At 35.9% G+C, this 18,878-nt stretch overlaps 1 protein-coding gene across 1 annotated transcript in view; it reads left to right on the top strand.

Moving 5' to 3' along the window:
* ZC2HC1A (zinc finger C2HC-type containing 1A) overlaps positions 1 to 18,878 on the top strand; it is a 66,732-nt gene that overhangs the window by 34,120 nt on the left and 13,734 nt on the right. Inside the window, exons 4-7 of the mRNA XM_045289672.1 lie at positions 7,118 to 7,259; positions 9,520 to 9,668; positions 13,141 to 13,240; positions 13,976 to 14,075. Coding sequence (XP_045145607.1) covers positions 7,118 to 7,259; positions 9,520 to 9,668; positions 13,141 to 13,240; positions 13,976 to 14,075 — 491 coding nt within the window. The remainder of the gene's footprint in view (positions 1 to 7,117; positions 7,260 to 9,519; positions 9,669 to 13,140; positions 13,241 to 13,975; positions 14,076 to 18,878) is intronic.

Here is an 18,878-nt window from a genome sequence, read left to right as displayed (position 1 = left end):
CTGGGGCCCACTTCACAAACTTGTTCCTTATGGTTGTGGTAAAGGGTATGTGACAATATCTCTCGTGAGATTATCATGGTTGTTATTTAAGATTATTCATATAAACCATTAAAGCAGCATGTGGTGGCACCTGAGAATCTCAAAAAGTGTTATATAACCTCTTTTTTAGAAAGGTGAATTGTATACATAAATTAATCTCCAAAAAAGTTACAGTAAAAAATATTTCCTTTACATTAAGTGTCTTGGTTTCCTGTTAGCCAATGTACTCCACAAAGTATGTTAACATCAGTAACTTTTGGAGAATTTTGTCGATATGAAGAATCTCAGGTCCCACCTACACCAACTAAGTTTGAATCAGCATTTTAGCAAGATATTGTCTGTTGGTGGTTCTTACACACATTAAAGTTTGAGAAGCATCGTCTTAGGGTCTTTGAACATTGCTCACAATCTCCTTATTTGTTTCAGTGAAATCTTATACCATCATAAGCAGAATGAGGGGAAAGCAAGTATGAACTTTTAGATGATAATGGCATGCCTCATCTATTCGCCGTATGTGTAAAGTCTGCCCAAAGCAATTGGGATCTGGGGGAAGCTATGGAAGAGAACTGTGGAAAGTTAATGGGTTTAAGGTGACAAACTCCCAGAATGCTGAAAAAGGAACTCTTTAAACTTTTATCCCTCTAAGTATAAAAGTTATATGAGGATTAATTAAAGTCTTAATCTTGGGGCTCCAGCTCATACATGCCCAGGTATATTAAACATGTCTTTGCAAGGAGTTGATGGGTGTAGATCAGTTCTCAGTAATTTACTTGTCTGAGTCTCATTAGGGTAACTTGGGGTGGGGGTGGGGGGGAAGGTCCTCTCAAAACAATGGCTTCTGTGGGGATCTGAAGAGCTAGTTGAATTCAAGACAGAGAGCTCAGCGCCGAAGGTTTGGTGCATTGTTTTCTGGGATTCCGAAGTGGTAATCTTGATAATACTTTCTTAAAGAACACAAGATGGTCATGGGGCTTTTAGGAGGAAATGTTAAGGAAATTGAAAACTGCATTGGTGAGAAAAAGGCTAGGAAAGTTGGGCCAAGGAATTTCCCCCCATGGTGATTATTTATGTGCTCCTTCTTTGAGGGCTGTCCTAGGAGAGCTCACTGGGAAGCCTTATGTTGTCCTCCTTACGGTCCTGATCGTGTCCCTGCAGACGTCTTTATTCACAAACCCAAAGAGTATTTCAAGGGAACAGCATTTGTGTCCCTGGGAGATGCCAAAACTAACTTTTTTGAGCCAGTATAAATCAAAGAGCACAGAATTCTTCAGGGAAAGGTTGAGAGTTGGAAACATTGCCTTCAGAAATGTCCATCCCTAGAAAGAGGATATGTTGAGAGAACCATTAGCTTCGATTTTGATAATTTGTTAGTAAGGGTTTCTATAAATTTTCAGCAATACTTTCTGACTTTTTACCACAGCCAGTCCAGGAACTGGAGTGAGCCAGCAACTGAGATCAACTAAACTGAATAATGAAGACAACCCAGGTGGGAGGAGTTAGGAAATGAGACCACGTTCTTTTTTTTATACACAGCATATTCTTGAAATGAATGTATCTTCATTCTTGAAATGAAGATCTTAGATACTTACAGCAAAAGACTAAGGAATAATAATAACAGTAATAATAAAAACATATCATGACCTTATATCTCCCAACATATTTGGTCTTTCATTTTAGTAAAATATGAAATCTTTTCTTGGAAATACTACTTAAGTACTTTGTATCAACCTCTATCAATTTTTATTGTACATTTTCCTCTATATTAGAACCATAACAATATTTTCCCTCTCTAAATTAGATTTATAACAGTATCAGGGATAGTGGAAATGCTATCCAAACAAGGAAGTTATATAGCTAACATTTTTTATTTGCAAAGAGGTTCTGTGCCACTTACTATTACCAAAAAAACCTTCCTATCTTCTAATTCTCTTCTTTATAAGTTTTCAAGCCCACTTTCCAGTTAAAAACCCCTTTTTAAAAAGTTAGTTGCTATAATTTTTTTGGTCAATTATTGTGGGAATGTTTTAGTTTGCTTCTGTTTCTACTGATGCTACTTATGTCAATCAGCTCAATGAAATGGCTTTAGTAAAATAACTCATCATAAAAATGGAAATAGAGCCAGTATACAATAACATCACCTGATATAAAGTACCTAATGATAAACCTTTAAAGGCATACATGAGACGTCTACAGAGTACTACTGTGGCAAATAAGCTGCTGAAGAACACCAATGAACACGTCTTCAAGTGGAAATATGTAACATTTTCTAGCTATGTAGACTCAGCATCATTAATATTTTAATTTCTAAAAAAAAAAGAAACCAACTGTGTTTAAACTAAAATTTTCTTTGAACTATATAGGTGGATTCTGAAGATCATAAGGAAGATTAAACAAGAATAATCAGAAATAGTCTGAAAAAGTAGCATAATAAAGTAAGGCTTCATTAAAGATCAAGGATTGTAGCCTTCAGTGTGGATTACAATTCATTGTAAAGACCAGAGTCCTCACTGCTGGACCCATAGATAACATCATGATAAATGGGGAAAAGATTGAAGTCAAGGATTTCTTCTTGCTTGGATTCACAACCAGTGCTTTTGGAATGAGCAGTCAAGAGATCAAAAGACATGTTGCATTTGGTAAATCTGCTGCCCCAGGTCTCTTAGAGTATTGAAGGACAAGGGTATTACATTGAGGACTAAGGTGTGTCTGGCTTAAGCCATGATATCTCAGTTGCCTCCTATGCATGTGAAAGTTGGACATTCAATAAGGAAGGCTCTAGGAGAATCAATGCATCTGAATTGGGCTCAGGAAGAATACTGAAAGAACCATAGTCTGCTAAAGACAAGTACAGTAATAGCGCTCCTTAGAGGCAAGGATGGCAGGTCTTCGTTTTAAATACTTTGGACATGTTGTCAAGAGAGATCAGTCCCTGGAGAAGGACATCATATTTGGTAGAGCGGAGGGGCAGCAAAAAGGCAGAAGGCCTCTGTGTATATAGCCTCAGTGAAATGCATTGACACTGTGGCTGCAATAATGGGCTTGGACACAAGTAGAATTGCAAATATGGCACAGGACCTGGCGGTACTTAGTTCTGTTTTACATAGGTCACTATGGGTCAGAACTGACTTGATACTAATAACAGTATCCCTAAAATATTAAAATGTGTTTTAAAGCACAGATATTTAAAAGATTGGTTTTAATGCAAAGAATAATCTGAATGCTAAAAAGAAGAAATTTTTCAGATGTACACTCAGATATAAAAGGATCTTTAGTATATCATAAAGGCACTGTACCAAATCTGTGGGATAAAAAATTAGTGGGACAACTGCATGGTTATATTAAAAAACAAAAAGTATACCTGTATTCATATGTCATACCATACACCTAATTAAAATTACATGATACAAGATTCAAGATCTGAACCTGAAAACATAGAAGGTCTAGGAGGAAACATGGGAAAAGCCCACCAACTTGGGGTAAAGCAGTTGCCAGGAGCCCTGAAGTCCTCTGACTCACGGTAACTCCGTGCACGACAGAGTGAAGTTCTGCTGCTTCTGTACTTCTTGGTTGTGAAGTTTGAGCCCGTGGCTGACGTTGCTGTTGCAGTCCACTTCACAGAGGGCCATCTTTCCCTGTGATCCTCAGGGAGTGTCTACACAGACACTTGAAATTACAACTAAGTGTGATAATGACAATTACAGCATAATTCACAAATGTCTCCGCAGTTAAAAGTACAGTGTGTCTGCTGAAGAAGATTTTTGTTTTTCTCTTACAAATGTTGGTAAATACCATTGAGTTTGTTCTGAATTACAGCGGCTCTGTGTACAACAGAACAGTGCCCTGTCCTGCACGACCTCTGTCTGCAAGGGCTGCTGTGCTCGAGCCCAGCGTTGCAACTAGTGTTATCAGTCCATGTCATTGACGCCCTAACGCTTTTCCATTCACTAAGCAAGGGACTGATCTCTCTGTGTGAGACAAAGTCTCTCAGCCTTGCTTTTAGGGAGCACTCAAGCTGTCCTTGTTTGATTTCTTGACTGCTGCTTCCATGAGCATTGATTGTGGATTTATGCAAAATGAAAGTCTTAGCAACTGCAGTCTTTTCTCTGTTTATCATGAAGTTGTCTATTGACTCTGTTTTGAGGATTTGGGTCATATTACGTGTGTTTTAATCCATACCAAAAGTTGCAGTCTTTGATTTTCATCAAGTACAAGTCCTCACTTTTAGCAAACAAGGTCATTTGATCTGTGTATCAAAGCGTGTTAATAAGCCTCCCTGAAATCCTGATGCTGCATTCTGCTTCATACAGTCAGCTTCTCGGAGTACTTACGCAACATGCAGATTGAATAAGTACAGTGGAAGAATGCACACACCCTTCCTGATTTTAAACCATGCAGTATTTCCTTGTTCCTTTCCAACAACTGCCTCTCGGTCTATGTCCAATCTGCATATGCACAATGAAGTGTTTTGTAATTCCTATTCCTTTCATTGTTATCCATAGGGTGTTAGGATCCACATAATCAAAATTTAGTTGTGTAGTCAATAAACTACAAGTAAGCATCTTTTATTCTCTGCTTTTAGCTAAAATTCAACCAACAAAAAAGATCCCTCCGAGGTCAGCAAAGATATCCCTTGTGCCATGTCCTATTCTGCATCTATGTTGAATTTCTGGAAGGTCCTTGTTGATCTACTGCAGCAAGTTTTCTCGAACTATCTTCAGCAAATTTTACTTGTTTGTGGTATTAATGATGTTCAGTAATTCCCATATTCTGTTGGATCCCCTTTGGAATAGTACAAATATGGATCTCTTCCAGCTAGTTGGCACGGTAACTGCCTTCCATATTTCTTTGCACAAATGAGCCAATGCTTCTAGCCCTTCATTAGCTTATTGAGACATTTTCAATTAGTATTCTTTCCATTCTTGCAGCTGTTTTCACTGATAGTTTAATTATATCTTGAACATCTTCCTTCAATACCATTTCTTCTCAATCATAGCCTTCTAAAATGATGGAATGTTAACCCTTTTGGCGGACAGTGACTGTTCATTTCATCTTCTTTTGATGTTTCTTATGTTACTCAATAGCTAATCCATAGGATTCTCCAATATTGCAACTCAAATCTTGTACCCTGGGTTCTAACTCCCAAGGTTTTGCACTTCAAAAATAATACTTTGCCTCCTCAGCTGCCTAGAAGCATAGCGACACGTGTGGCTCCTGAGACTAAATCCGTATGAGTCCAGAAAGCTGCACTTTTCCCTGTAGAGTAGCTCCTAGGTGTGAACCAACGGCCTCTCAGTGAGCAACCTGAAGCTTATCCCAAAGCCCCACCAGAGTTCCTTCACAAGATTATCCATGGTTTGTTTCCATTAATCTAGTTTTCTTGTCCCTTTACATATTCTTGTTTCAAAATAACTTGCTTATTGTTTAGTCTCACATGGGTAATTTTATTAAAGTAGCACAATATGTACATGTGATACTAATTATTTTGTGAGCCAATTTGTTGGTTAGCTAAGAGGTGACCTTGAGCTGGTTTTGAAAGTGTCTCAGGGCAGTGGTCTTGCGGAGCCATTCAGACTCATTCAGTCTCAACAAGGTCAGGGGGTCTGGGTTTCTTTGTCGTTAGTTAGGTTGGTTGTTTTTTTGTTTTTTTTTAGGAATTTGACATTCTTTCTCACCATTTTTCTCTCATTCTATCAGGGTTAATCTGTAGTACATACCTTTTTAAATAGTTGAAAGTATTCTCTCTTGTTAATTTAAATCCCATTCACTCTTTTATTCATTGAAAAGCAGTGATCAGATTGCTTTATTGTATCTATGATACAATTTCTTTACTTCCAGTTACTTCATTCAGCAACTAGTGAACTTCAATCTACTTTCCCCAGGTGATGTGTTGCATTTAGTATGGACATGAACTCTGTCTTCACTTAGGACAAATACAGAATATGACTTTCTTCAGTGCACATTGTTTCTTCCTATGTTCCCCATGATTAAGTGGGAAAATGATAGAATAATCCTATTTCATTACTTTGCCATACTCAGGAAAGTGAGTAGTACCAAGTAGTGATGGAAACATTCAGTTGAGAAAAAACACATAGCCTATAATCTACTTACTGACTTTAAAGATTACCTTATAAGAAGCGTTAGAAGCTCATTTTTATAGTGTTGGCTTTTGGAGGCAGTGTCTATTCGTAAAAGTATATTCATAATTCATATGTAATATTTTGTATGGTTTTATTACACTTATGTATATTGGCATAAGGTGTGAAATGAACGTGCAAAGGGCAAGATTTGAAATTTAGTTTTCATATGTCCGTATTCAGACAACGAAAGCAGCCTAGTGCTATCAAGTGGATTGTGCTCATGATGACTCTGTTGGACAGAGTAGAACTCTCCTGGATTTCCGTTACTGTAAATCTAGATGTGAGCAGACGGTTGCATCTTCCCCACTCATGGCTCACTTGGCGGCCTTCTGCTGAACTTATGCCACCTCGTCTCCTTCTTCCTGAACTGTTTGAGGGAAATAAAGGGTGAGGAGAAGAAGGTTTCCTATTAGCTTTATAAAATGTACATATTAAAATATGTTCCTGTGGAAAGCCTGGAGATAACTATAGAGTACTTATCTGTGAATAGAAAACAATAGAGAAAAAGCTTCCATATAACTTTGACTAGGCTCAGATGCTAACTCAAAGTGCAGTGATTTGAACCCACCAACTACTCCTTGGTAGAAAGATGAGGCAGTTTACTTTGTCAAACTTCACCCTTGGGACTCCTGTAGCCCAGTTATCAGTCCTGGCTAGCTGTTATGAATTGGAGTCAACTCCACAGTAGCCGGTTTATATATTCAACAAAAGAGATAAGGGGAAAATCTTGAACAGTTTGACTTGAAGAATAGTTAATAACAACAGTATATTATAGGCTTTATATTTATGCTGGGGTTTTGCATGTTTCTTTTATTAGTTCTAAATACAGGAAGGGGGATCACTTAAGGACTCCTGATAAATGAATAATTAAAATAATTTGCCTTAGCAGAAGTTTTATTTCAACTTACTAAAAAAACTTTTGATATTTTATCTGTCTTTAGCCAGAACCACCAAAGAAGCCATCTAATTGGAGAAGAAAACATGAAGAATTTATTGCCACCATAAGGGCAGCTAAAGGACTGGATCAAGCACTTAAAGAGGGTGGTAAACTTCCACCTCCTCCTCCACCTTCCTATGATCCTGGTATATAAAATGTTGGCTGACAGAAATGTCCATGTCGAGAGAAAATCCCGATAGAATTATGAGATAAAGTTATTTTATAGTAATGGAGCTCGATGAAGCATATTTTTAAAATGTTTTGATACAAAACTGTTTACCATGGTGGGCGATGCTGTGCCTGGGTGTTTCTGAAACTACCCAGGGGCACTGCAAAAGCAGACTTTTACAGTATGCTCTGGGTTGTGGATATTTACCACGCGGGCGGGGCTAGTAAATTTTTTTTTTCTGAAAATGGAAGAATAGGCTAAAGAAGTTGAGGACCTTATGCTATACATTAAAGACAATAATCCCAACCTCTAGGTTTATAAAGCCACCTTAGCGTAGAAAATAGAAATACAAATTGTATTTTTATCAAAATGGCTTTATTTAAACTATTTAGCAGTAGAATGTTATCTTAAAATTATTTTAGTGACTATTAAATTTTACTATTCCCAAAAATATTTCAGTCATGTTCACTGTAGAGTGAAATGTCGATTTAGAAGGATTAATTTTCCTAGCCCTTTGGTAACTTCTCATCTGGGAAGGAAAAATGTATGCTCTAATTTGTTTCTAAAGTGTTAAATTCAATGTGTAAAAATTACCATAGACCCAAACCGCACCTTAATTTAGGGTTTATTCCGTTTCTTTCACTGGGTAGAGAAATGTGACTTGGTCCACTGTTACCAAAAGCAAAGCAAGACTTGGGCAGCCTCAAAGGAGACATTGAGATCCCACAAACACTGGAAGTAGCACATTTGAGACTGTGACATTGGTTATTGGATGGTCTAACTTGGTAGTTAAATGTTAACCACATTAAAATGTGTGAGGATTCTAGATTAGAGCTTATTTTCTAGTAAAGAGAAAATTCTTTAGAGAGGCTTCCATTTGATCACTTTGAGAATTTTATTCTAGAGCAGAGATTTGCCATAAATATTTTCATCTCTACAGGCCATAACAAGTCTCTCTGAGACAACTACTCAACTTTGCCACTGTTGCATACAATCAACTGTAGACAGAATATAAAGAATTGGACTAGCTGTAGCATAGTAAAGCTTTGATTACAAAACTGCTAGATTTGTTTCTTTGTAGTTTGTTTGCTTATTACTTAGTGTTGTAGAGTGTGAATAACTTCAGTAATTTTGCTTCTATCAGTATTTCTGGATAGAGTCTTCTAGTTCGGCCTTAATTTCCGGCCTAAAGCTAAGTCCCATGTCTGCTTTGAAAGTGTTGCTGCCGTTCTCGTGTCTGCACACCGCCGTGGAGTACCCAGTGTTCAGGATGCCTTGGTCTCACAAAACAGCTTTTGGGAGTGGGTTTTAGTCTTACTCCCTAGTAGGCTAGGGAAACATCTGAGCTTTGAATAAATGTAAACTGTAAAAGACCTCTCTCTCTCTCTCTCAAAAAGCTGCTAAATATTTATTTTGTGTCTATTCTTGCTCTCTGGTGTTTCCAGTAGCTTATTTGGTTCAGATTTTTAAACTGACACAAAATTTGAATCAGGTAATTTGAGGTTTTACTCTTTAAAATATATTTTAAAAATTTTTGAAAAAGGTATACTTTGCAAATAATGCCTTTTAGTATACTTTATCATAGAATCATCTTGTTTATTTAATTTGAACTAGCAGTGCTGATCATAAAAAAAAGTTCTTCTGACATCTGCTTGGACTTCCTCAGAGAAGGAAACTGTAAAGTCGATGAAACAATCCCTTGACCGTTTTTCTGTAGTGAAAATACAAGATTTTAATAGACTTGCTTTTCTTTTAAAATATATTCTTAACATAATATGTTTATTTTTAATCATACATTTCCCCTCTAAATAGCTTCAAAAAGCTCCTGGAAAAATTCATTTGTCTTTTTAATTCTGTTTTTCCAAAAACTTTCCAAAGCTCCTTTATACGTGATGAAGAATATGGTGCTAAAGAGGAAATTTGAAAATTTTTCATTCTGTGGGATCACGATGACTTGGAACAAGTTGATGGCAATTAGTTATTAGTTTTGTTTTGTTTATTCATTCTATTGCGCTGAAGGTTTGTCTTTTATCTGCCCTTTTTATTTTTCTCTTAGTCTTGTACTAGCAAACTTTTGTCCTTAAAAATCTTCTGGCAAAGTGCTTATGAGTAAAAAGGATGTTTAACCTATAACATTATATTGCTTACGTTCTTTATCTTGAATTACTGTAAATACAAATTTGTAATTTTCACTCTTATTTTAAATAGGATGTTATTAATCTGTTTCTGTGTTTCAGATTATATACAGTGTCCATATTGTCAGAGGCGATTCAATGAAAATGCAGCCGATAGACATATCAATTTCTGTAAAGAACAGGCAGCACGTATTAGTAATAAAGGAAAATATTCTGCTGATACCAAAGGGAAGCCAACCCCTCGGGCACAGGTGAAATGCTCAATTTCAAACATTTTTGTATGCAATTGAGAAAAGGGCTCTTTAAAATTAGAATGACCGTTTGAGAGTTAAATGATCCCAAGTAAGTAATTTGAAATAGCTTTGAGTTAACAGTGACTAGAAGGTACACTGCTTTAAGGAGAAGAGTAAAAGAAACATACATTCAACATTGGTGCCTCAAGTTCAGAGGAGATTAGCAGATGGATTAGAAGATGTCAAAAAAATGGCCCTCGTAATCCATATTTGAAAAGTTAGGGAAATTTTTAAAGTTCCAATGTTATAGATTAGTAATATTAAGGGGTGGAAGTGCTTGAGTCAAATATGAAAGCCATTTTTTAATATTTGGCAAATTGCATTTCATATTTATAAGCCATTATAAGCTAACATCTGTGCAGTAGTTAGCTCTATGATTCTTATTAGAGAATTAAATGAAATAATGTATATCAAAGTGCTTAGTAAACCATATCCTATTTAAGGTTTTGTTACATTAATGTTTATAACACTTTCTCTTTCCATTAAGCATATTACACAAAAATACTGATAATGTCAAGATTTTAGACAAATTTTAGCTTTCACAATTTTTTCCTTTATAGGAGCAACTTCTTCAAGTACTATAAATGTCGCAGACAGTAAAGTATAATTTACTTTTGTTATGTAAGAATAAAAGGTTAGATTAAAGACCGCCATACAATTAGGGGAAGCCCTGATGGCTTAGTGGGTTACTTCTTGGGCTACTAACCATGAAGTTAGCAGGTTAAAGCCATCCGTGGCTCTGAGGGAGAGAGAGGAGGCTTCCTGAGCCTGTACAGACTCTGCAGCCTCGTAAACCCACAGGCAGCTCTACTCTGCCCTGGAGGGTTGCTGTGCGTCAGAATAGACTCAGTGGCAGTGCATTTATTTAATTTTGGTTTTGGTTTATACAATTGGAGCCTCTTTGAAAGAATATTATTATTGACCGTAATGTTGGAAATAGAGCTTATCATCATCTTTGTACAGAAAGGGCAAGGAAGAAAACTCAGTTTAAAAAATTTCTAAAACATAACAAAATAATGATGCATTCCTTTAATTTAAATAGAGTGCAAATACTCAATATTTTTTAATGAATAAAACTCAATAGTGAGGAAGAAGTAGAGAAGAATTTACATATTCCAACAACTTTGTGACAACTGATTGGTAAATGTAAAACTGAGGTAGTGAATAGTTCTCAAGATAATAGTGATGGTTCTTTCTGATCCCAAAGCCCTTAATAATAAGGGTATGTACCTGCAGCCGTGTCCTTCCCTCCCTGCTCCTCTCCCCTCCACTTCCACCTCCTTCTCCATCTCTCTTCTTCCACCCCTCTCCTAACCCCTCCTCCCCAACCTCCTTCCGCAATCAGCTGCTTCCTGGACCCTTCAACCCCGTGTTCATGATTATTAATCACTGTTTGCTGTTCATTGCCTTGAAAAAACAACTACTCCTGAAAAGTTATTCATGTGAATTAAATTTTTCCAGAGAAAGTTTATGCTCATTTATTCCAGGGATCTAAAAGTACCATCCATCTGAAAACATTTTAACTTAAATATGAGTATTGTTTAACCAGTCTGATGATGCAAATTTATGCAGCAAATTCATGCAGTGCCACCTCATCGTTTCTGTTTCCTGGATTTGTTCTGAGAATTAATTCCTATTCCTTGCATATGAAAACTGAGGATTTTTAGTGTTTAATATAAAGGTCAGCCCAAATAGTCTAATTTGCCATTTTATTAGGAATGGATGTCTTTCATGATTTTTCTGCTTTTCCAATTAGCCATAAAAAGTCTTAGTAAGTATTTTTTCCCTAAGGAAATTTGTTGAATTCATGATCCTATATGCATAGATGCTAAATAGTAGGTAGTTAATAAATACTTATTTAATAAATGAAAAACATCGAATATAACTATATGAAAATGAAGTGATTTTGTTCTTTTGATCATTAAATTAATACAAAATTGCTGATGTTCAGATTCATCCTGAAAGTCTTTATGATAAAAGTAGACTTTCAGATGGATATTGTAGAATAGATAGACTATAGCCCACTATGGGAAGAGTCAGATTAACCAAGTCAGGGGAACAGAGAAGCAGGCAAGTAAGTTCTAAACGAGGCTTTCAGAGTAGGGTATGTATTCACTAATGGAACTAAGCTGACCAGTTCTTTTTGAAAGTAGTCAGAAATAGTATAGAATATAGAGAATGTTAGCCTTACTCTGGACATCTCAGAATACTTCAAAAAGTATTTTGTGTAAAACAATGGGATACCTAGTATAGGACTTAATTATTGGAGAGGTGAACGTTTCCTTTATCTTATATCTACAAATGCCTTTTAAATAGAGAAAAGGCAACAAAAATATCTGGAAAATTGTGTCTGCTTCTTTCTAAACGTCTGTAGTAGCTCAGTGGTCAATAACAATTTCAAATATGTACATGAAAATCTTTAGTCCTCATTGCTTACTTCTATCGGAGCCCTTCCTGTCTTTCCTTACAGAAGACTTGACCTCTCACCATAAAATACACCACACTAGCCTGTCTTGTTTATGCCAATAGTTTGGCTGAGTTTTAGTAGATGGAACAACATGTATGGGTCACCTGCGCTGTTGTTTCCAATTTTATTGGCTGTGTTTGTTTTTAGTCAATAGGCCTCTGATGTTTTGACAAATTGTTTGTTCTCATTTTCCATATCATTGAGAGTTAAAATTTCTTTTTTCCCTTCATTTTTTCCTACAGTATTTTAGTGGGAGAGGCTGGTACTAACTAAATACTACTTTAATCCATTAAAAAATTCCCTAGGTTTTTCAAGATAAAGTATCTTTAAAGATGCTTCAAGAATCAGCATCTCCCAAGGTCTCCTAGTCATTTGTCAATCGGACAGGGGATTACTGAAGGCCTTTTATTTGCCAGGTGCTTTGGAGATAGCCAGTTCTGAAATAATAATGTCAACTGTGCATGAGACAGCCAATGTAGAATTGACCAGATTGATATATGTCATCTTAGGAATTTTTATCAGGCCAGTGGCTGGATTATTTATATGAAGTAGAAAGCCACAGTAGGAACATGCAAAAATCTTGCCCTTTAAAGCTACATCACCAAATGAGCCTGATTAGTTGCTGGTAAATATTTGTTTGGTGTTTAAAATCTTAACATTGAGGAGATTTTGTCTGTTAGACATAGGCTTTAAGAAACTTAGGAAATGTTGCTTTTTAAAAAAATTTCAAAAATGGAATACCTGTATTGGTATTGTTTGGTAAACCAAACAACATATTTGGTGTAAACCACAGAACATAGTTTAGTAAATCCTTCTCTGAGGTGATATAATTTCTGATTTTAGGGAATTTACTGTCAAATAAAAAATGGCTAGTTTAAAGGAATTGGCCTTTTAGAAATAATAGTTTATATTCTATAATGAAAACATCATGTTGATAAAATGTTTGTTTTTTTCTTATTTTAGTATAAGCCACCTGCACTTAAAAAATCAAATTCCCCTGGAGCCACATCATCAGGATCTTCACGATTACCGCAACCCAGTAGCACTAACAAAACTGTTGTAGGTAATGAGATTCATAGAATAACTTGATTTTTTTAAAAATACAGGGGTTGTAAAGAAGGAAATGAAGGTAGTGGCGTCTTTGCGTTTACTTAATAAATATATTCAAATATATTTAAAATGATGGAAGAGTTATGGAGAGTGAATTTTTGAATCAAAGCAAAGTAATTTTCAGTAGCTTCTACTTTAGATATTTAAGTTTTGTTTATCTGAAATGGCTCTTTTTGATGTACCACCATATATACTCTAGTATAAGCCGACCCGAATATCAGCTGAGGCACCTAATTTTACCACAAAAACTGCATTAAAAATGTGCTGAACCACTTTGCTTGTCCACGACTGTGTATGGTACCTTGTTCACAGCCATCACAGTTGTTTTGGTTTGTTTTTTATACTTTGACCACTGTATCTTGTGTTCTGTTTGTCCTTGTCCCTCCTTCAGCCTTCTCAGTTCCTCACAACCACACAGCAGACAACTGCGGTTTGGTCCGTATATTCACAAAAATTGTCTTTATTTGTAAGTGTATTTATAAGAAGGAAGCAGAAAATGAGATAAAGCATGTCGTAAAGCATTCCCTGGGAATTTTTTATTTTTAAAATTTTCTTAGCTTAAGCTTATTTTCATTAATTGCCACATGGATTGTTAATAAGGTATTGGTTTTCTTTTCAGAGCTCTGTTTTATATGATTTTCATTTTCTAGAGGATTTTTAAAACAAATCCCTTTTTTTGTGTTTTAAGGCGTGGCTCCTGGTAAAATGTCTTTAGTTAGCAGCTCTTTGGGAAACAAACTTCAGACTTTATCTCCCTCCCATAAAGGGATAGCAGCCCCTTATGTAGGGTAAGTCTGTATTTAATTTATTTATTATTGATTTAGTTTTAGATGATGTTATGGTTTCATTTTGCTAAGGTAGTTGGTATTTTCATTAAATTGTTTCATATCTAATTTATTAACCTTTTAACATATTGTTGGCTAAATGTACACTCATTGACGTGATGATTAAATTAGTATAATATTGGAACATAAGCTGATGGATTTAGCAAGAGACTTAAAAACATTCATACTTTTGATTTTACTGATAGCTTTGATAATTTTACCTGTGGTATTGTAATCTAATGAAAATATTTGAAGTAGCACAGAAGAAAACTATAAGACTCAAAACTGCCTGTATTTTTTGCTAGAAATTTCATAAAAACATGTAGGAGGAAAAAGACAAATTAAACATAGCCAAAATTTAACTGTGGAATTTAGAGTGATTGTTTTTTTGTTAATTACTTTTTTTACTTTTTGTTTTCTAAAGTGTTGTATACATGCTTTGTGATAAAATAGCAAAATTGAATTTTTACCAGTTTTATGAAGTGAGAAAATTGTTGAGAACACTAGAGATTCTAATAGAAGGGCACCTATTCCAGTCGAGGCTTGTTTCCTCTTTCGTTTTGGTAAGTCAGAAAATTAGGGAGTAGATACACGACCATTAGAAAAAGCTTATGCCCAGATCTTCTCAGGTCATTGAAGTTGATGAAGGAAATGTAAGCAAACATAAAAGCAACCCCCCTACCACCAAGTCACTTCTGATTCATAGTGACCCTCTATAGGGCTTCTGAGGCTCACCATTTTCTTAGGGACAGGTGGTCTCCTCTTTTCCCCTTGGAATGGCTGGTGGGTTTGTACCACCAACCTTGCCCTTAGCCGTCCACCACTCACTGGCAGCACCACCAACATAGTAAGCATTTTCAAGTACACGATATCTATGGCTCATGGTCAACTTTGGATCTTATCTAGGAACTGTCAGCAAGGGTATCAAGCAGGAGGAGCTACTTTTGTTTCCCAATTTGAACTACAACATCACAGTGCAGGAATTTGAAGGAGCTTAATGTAGTTATCTTTGTGAAAAAGAAAAGAATCAGTTAACAAGATCTAGTGAGTGAAATGGTTTCTTGCTTGTTTGTTTTTCTGATCACTGTTTCCAAAAAGTAACTGATAGCCTATCATTAAGAAACAAAAGGGTTATCTGTACTAGTGGTGCTTGCAAAGTAAGTAGTTCTCATCTTCCAGTGGTAAAACACTGATCCCCCCCCTCCCCATTGAATTATCTCATCCAGTGTTTAACTGAAGTATAAACATAACAGTATGTTTTCATTTAAAAAATGATTTTCCATATCACAGAAACAGTGTCTTTGGTGTCAAGTCCCAGGGTTGATTTGTAGTTTTGTTGGCAGTAGCTGGGCAGGAAGAGGCCACTGTTAGCTCTCTCTGCTACTACATGATGGTTTCTTAGTTGGCAGCCTTACTTGAACTGACAGGCTGTATTCTCAGATAGGGCCTGTACACCTTTCGGAGATTGGGAAGAGGGGCATTAATTAACCTTGGATTTAGAAAAATAGGCCTCCACATCCAACTGCATCCTGAGTGACATGACGCAGACACATTTCTTCTCTGCCTTACCGACAATGTCCTGTAGCTTCTTAGACCTTGCCAACTGTCCACAAAAATCTGACCAACATTCATGTTTCTAAGGGACAGTATGTTCTACTCACAAGCAAACATTTTTGTATGTTTTGTTCTCCTGATGCCACGAAGATTTAAATTCCTCAGTTATTCCATAGCAAATTGAAAAGTTTCAAGTGTATCTATTAAAACTCTATTTGTCCACTTTATGTTTGATCCTTTTGTCTGAAGGGAATGTTTCCATTGATCAGAGTAGTGGTGTTTACTTCAGGCCAATATAACACTGTACTAAACTGGAACATTACTTTTAGTGTCATTATTTACTGCTTTTCTAGAATTATAAATGTAATGATTTGCTTAATGTCTGTTTCCCTTGCTAGATTGTAAGCTCCACAATACAGAGGTTACATCTACCTTGTTTACAGATGTAACTGCAAGATCTAGCGTACTGCTGGCACATTGACAGTTGATTGAGGATTGGATGATGGTGGAATTAAACATGTGGTTAACTAACCTTAAAGAGATTGAGGACCTCTTAAAATTAATCAAAGGAAGTCATTTTACTTGCATGGAACCATTACCAAATATACTTGTTTATAAGCTGTTTTTTTCAGCACATTTTTAATGCAGTTTTTGTGGTAAAATTAGGTGCCTCGGCTGATATTCGGAGCGGCTTATACTCAAGTATATATGGTAAACTTCAATGTATGAATTTTTTTTCTGATTGATTTAATCATGTATACTAATGATGTATAATATTTAGCCTATATTGAAACTATACCTCAGAACGATCTTTGCACTTGTAAAAAGTCTCACATTTGTAATTCATTTTAAGACAGCCCATGCATCTGAATTTTTAGCCAACCAATAATTCTATAAGGGGAAAATAATAGTAGGGAGGTACCCAAAGTTTAGAGTAATCAGACATTGCGATCCAGGACACCATTCAGAAGGATTAGGGTGGGCACAAAGAATGGACATAGGAAACACAGGGAGGAAGTGAGATATGTGATGTTACATTATGGAGATGGCAGTCGATGACCTGAAACAAAATATGCGAATTTGTTCATGGAAAGCTGGTCTGTTCTGTAAACATTCATCTAATTTACAATGAAAAAATTGTTTTAATGCCGTGGAAACAGTTCCCTTTTTATTCTATAAATTAAAATATGAATATTTTTATTCATCTTAGGGGATTTTAAGCCTGTGATGAAATACAGTTTTTTAAAATAAATGTTGCCACATTTAAATTGTGTCACAGTCTTTTTGCAGTCATATGCCATTAAGAATTGTGTTTTTGTAAAGGTTAATTGCCAGTTTAAGTGGCTATTTCAGCTGAATTTTTCAGTTGCTACAATGTAAAATTGACAAGATTTGTTGCTGTTCAGATATGTTGAAAAGCAGAAGTTTACATTGGAAGTATGTTGTAGGAGAGGTGATAAAACTACAGCAACAGGATGCATTTAAGGAGTGTTTTATTAATTGAATTTCATTTCTCATACATCTATGATATGAAAAACCCCAAACCACATTTGTTTCTGTCAGGTTGGGAACCCACAGGGGCAGTTCGACCCTGTCCTGTAAGGTCTCTTGGAGTTGGAAGCTGCTCTGTGGCAGTGGGTTTGGTTTTGGCTTTGGTACACATGGAGACAGACCCACAACAACCCAGAACGGCAGAGCTTGACGTCCTGTGTGGGTAATAATAGAGGATGAGGGGATCGATCACTGTGTGTACTTTCGATATCAAATTAGTCTGCATTTGATTTTTAAACTTCGAGGAAAAAGAATGGCAGAGTTCAAACTTTGAATAGTACCATAGCTATTGAATAAACTGCAAAGAAAAACAAATACAAAGGTAATTTACGTAAGACGTGGATGCCAGAGTTGGAACTAAACTGCATTGGATTTTCAGTGGCTTTTTTTTTTTTTGCCACAAGCAAATTACCAGGCCCTTCTTTCAAGTTGCATGTGGGTGAATCAGAACTCTGTGGTCTTTCCTAGTAGCCAATCATAAGTATGATTTGCACCACCCAGGTGCAAATTCCACAGATGGAAAATGTCACTTGGAAAAAATTTCTTCATGTGATTTCATAAACCACCTTATTGTATCTTAACCAACTGTGATTGTCACAACCTTGCAAGATACTTAGGAAGCCAGACTGTGAGTGACTTATTTTCTATGTGAATTACATCTCAGAGTATCAACCGTGAAATAGAGACCTTTTCTAAGTTAATTTCAAGTGAGGCGTAAACCAAACCAAACTCGCTTCCATTGAGTTGATTCTGACTCACAGAGAGCCTATAGGAGGGGTAGAACTGCCCTGGTTAGTGTCTAAGACTAACGATTTATGGGAGTAGAAAGCCTAGTCTTTCTCCGGAAGTCAGACATAGATTGGTCTATCTTTGCCATGTACAGTAATATTTCTTCATATGCTGTTCACGTTGCAGCAGTTATATGCAACCGCATATAGTCATTTTAAACTAAAAAGTCTTGGTCAAAGTAAAATTGTTTATCTGTAGAAATGTATTATCTTGGGAAGAATTAATATATATTTTATTGGAGAATAAGAGAACAGTGATATTTATTATAAATTCTTCACTTGCTATGAAATAAAAACTATTCATCTTTGAAATCTACCTTCTAATGCAGTTTTCAAAACTTGTAATTTTGGTGTTTTCTACATGTGGAATATATTTAGTTTTCCTATTAGATATATTATCTAACTATTTATTAAATATTACACATCTTCCTCAAATAGAGCTTCTTGCTATATCTCATGTAAAAGTCGAATACTTCTTTATCACACCTAGAGGGATCTCTTTTTAACATATATGCTTTAAGATTCTTTGTTTTAAAGTTTGCGGTTGCAGTTCACATGTCATGTGATTCAGTGAGCCCAGTGAGGGCTGAGCCACCATCACAGGCCACTTTGAAAGCGCTCCCCCACCAGCCCCCTGTACACATCAATTTGAGGCTAAAAATGTGTCATTTTAATTTGGTAACTTTTTTCTAATAGTGTTTATTCCATACTCCCGTATTCACCTATGTCTTTTGTAAGCTAGCCATTATTTTGACCACTAATCCTATATTAATTAATATAAGCAAATCAAAGAAAAATCTGGTTAACTAAAATTCTAAATATATTAATTTTCCCATACTCTTTTGCTATTAAAAAATTAATGTCACATTTTAGA

Source organism: Echinops telfairi, unplaced genomic scaffold (genome assembly GCF_000313985.2).
Source record: "Echinops telfairi isolate 266 unplaced genomic scaffold, ASM31398v2 ScPeMD7_1;HRSCAF=3_0, whole genome shotgun sequence".
NCBI classification, from domain to species: Eukaryota; Metazoa; Chordata; class Mammalia; order Afrosoricida; family Tenrecidae; genus Echinops; species Echinops telfairi.
Note: the sequence above shows the minus strand (reverse complement) of the source record. Positions and strands in the feature narration are given on the sequence as shown.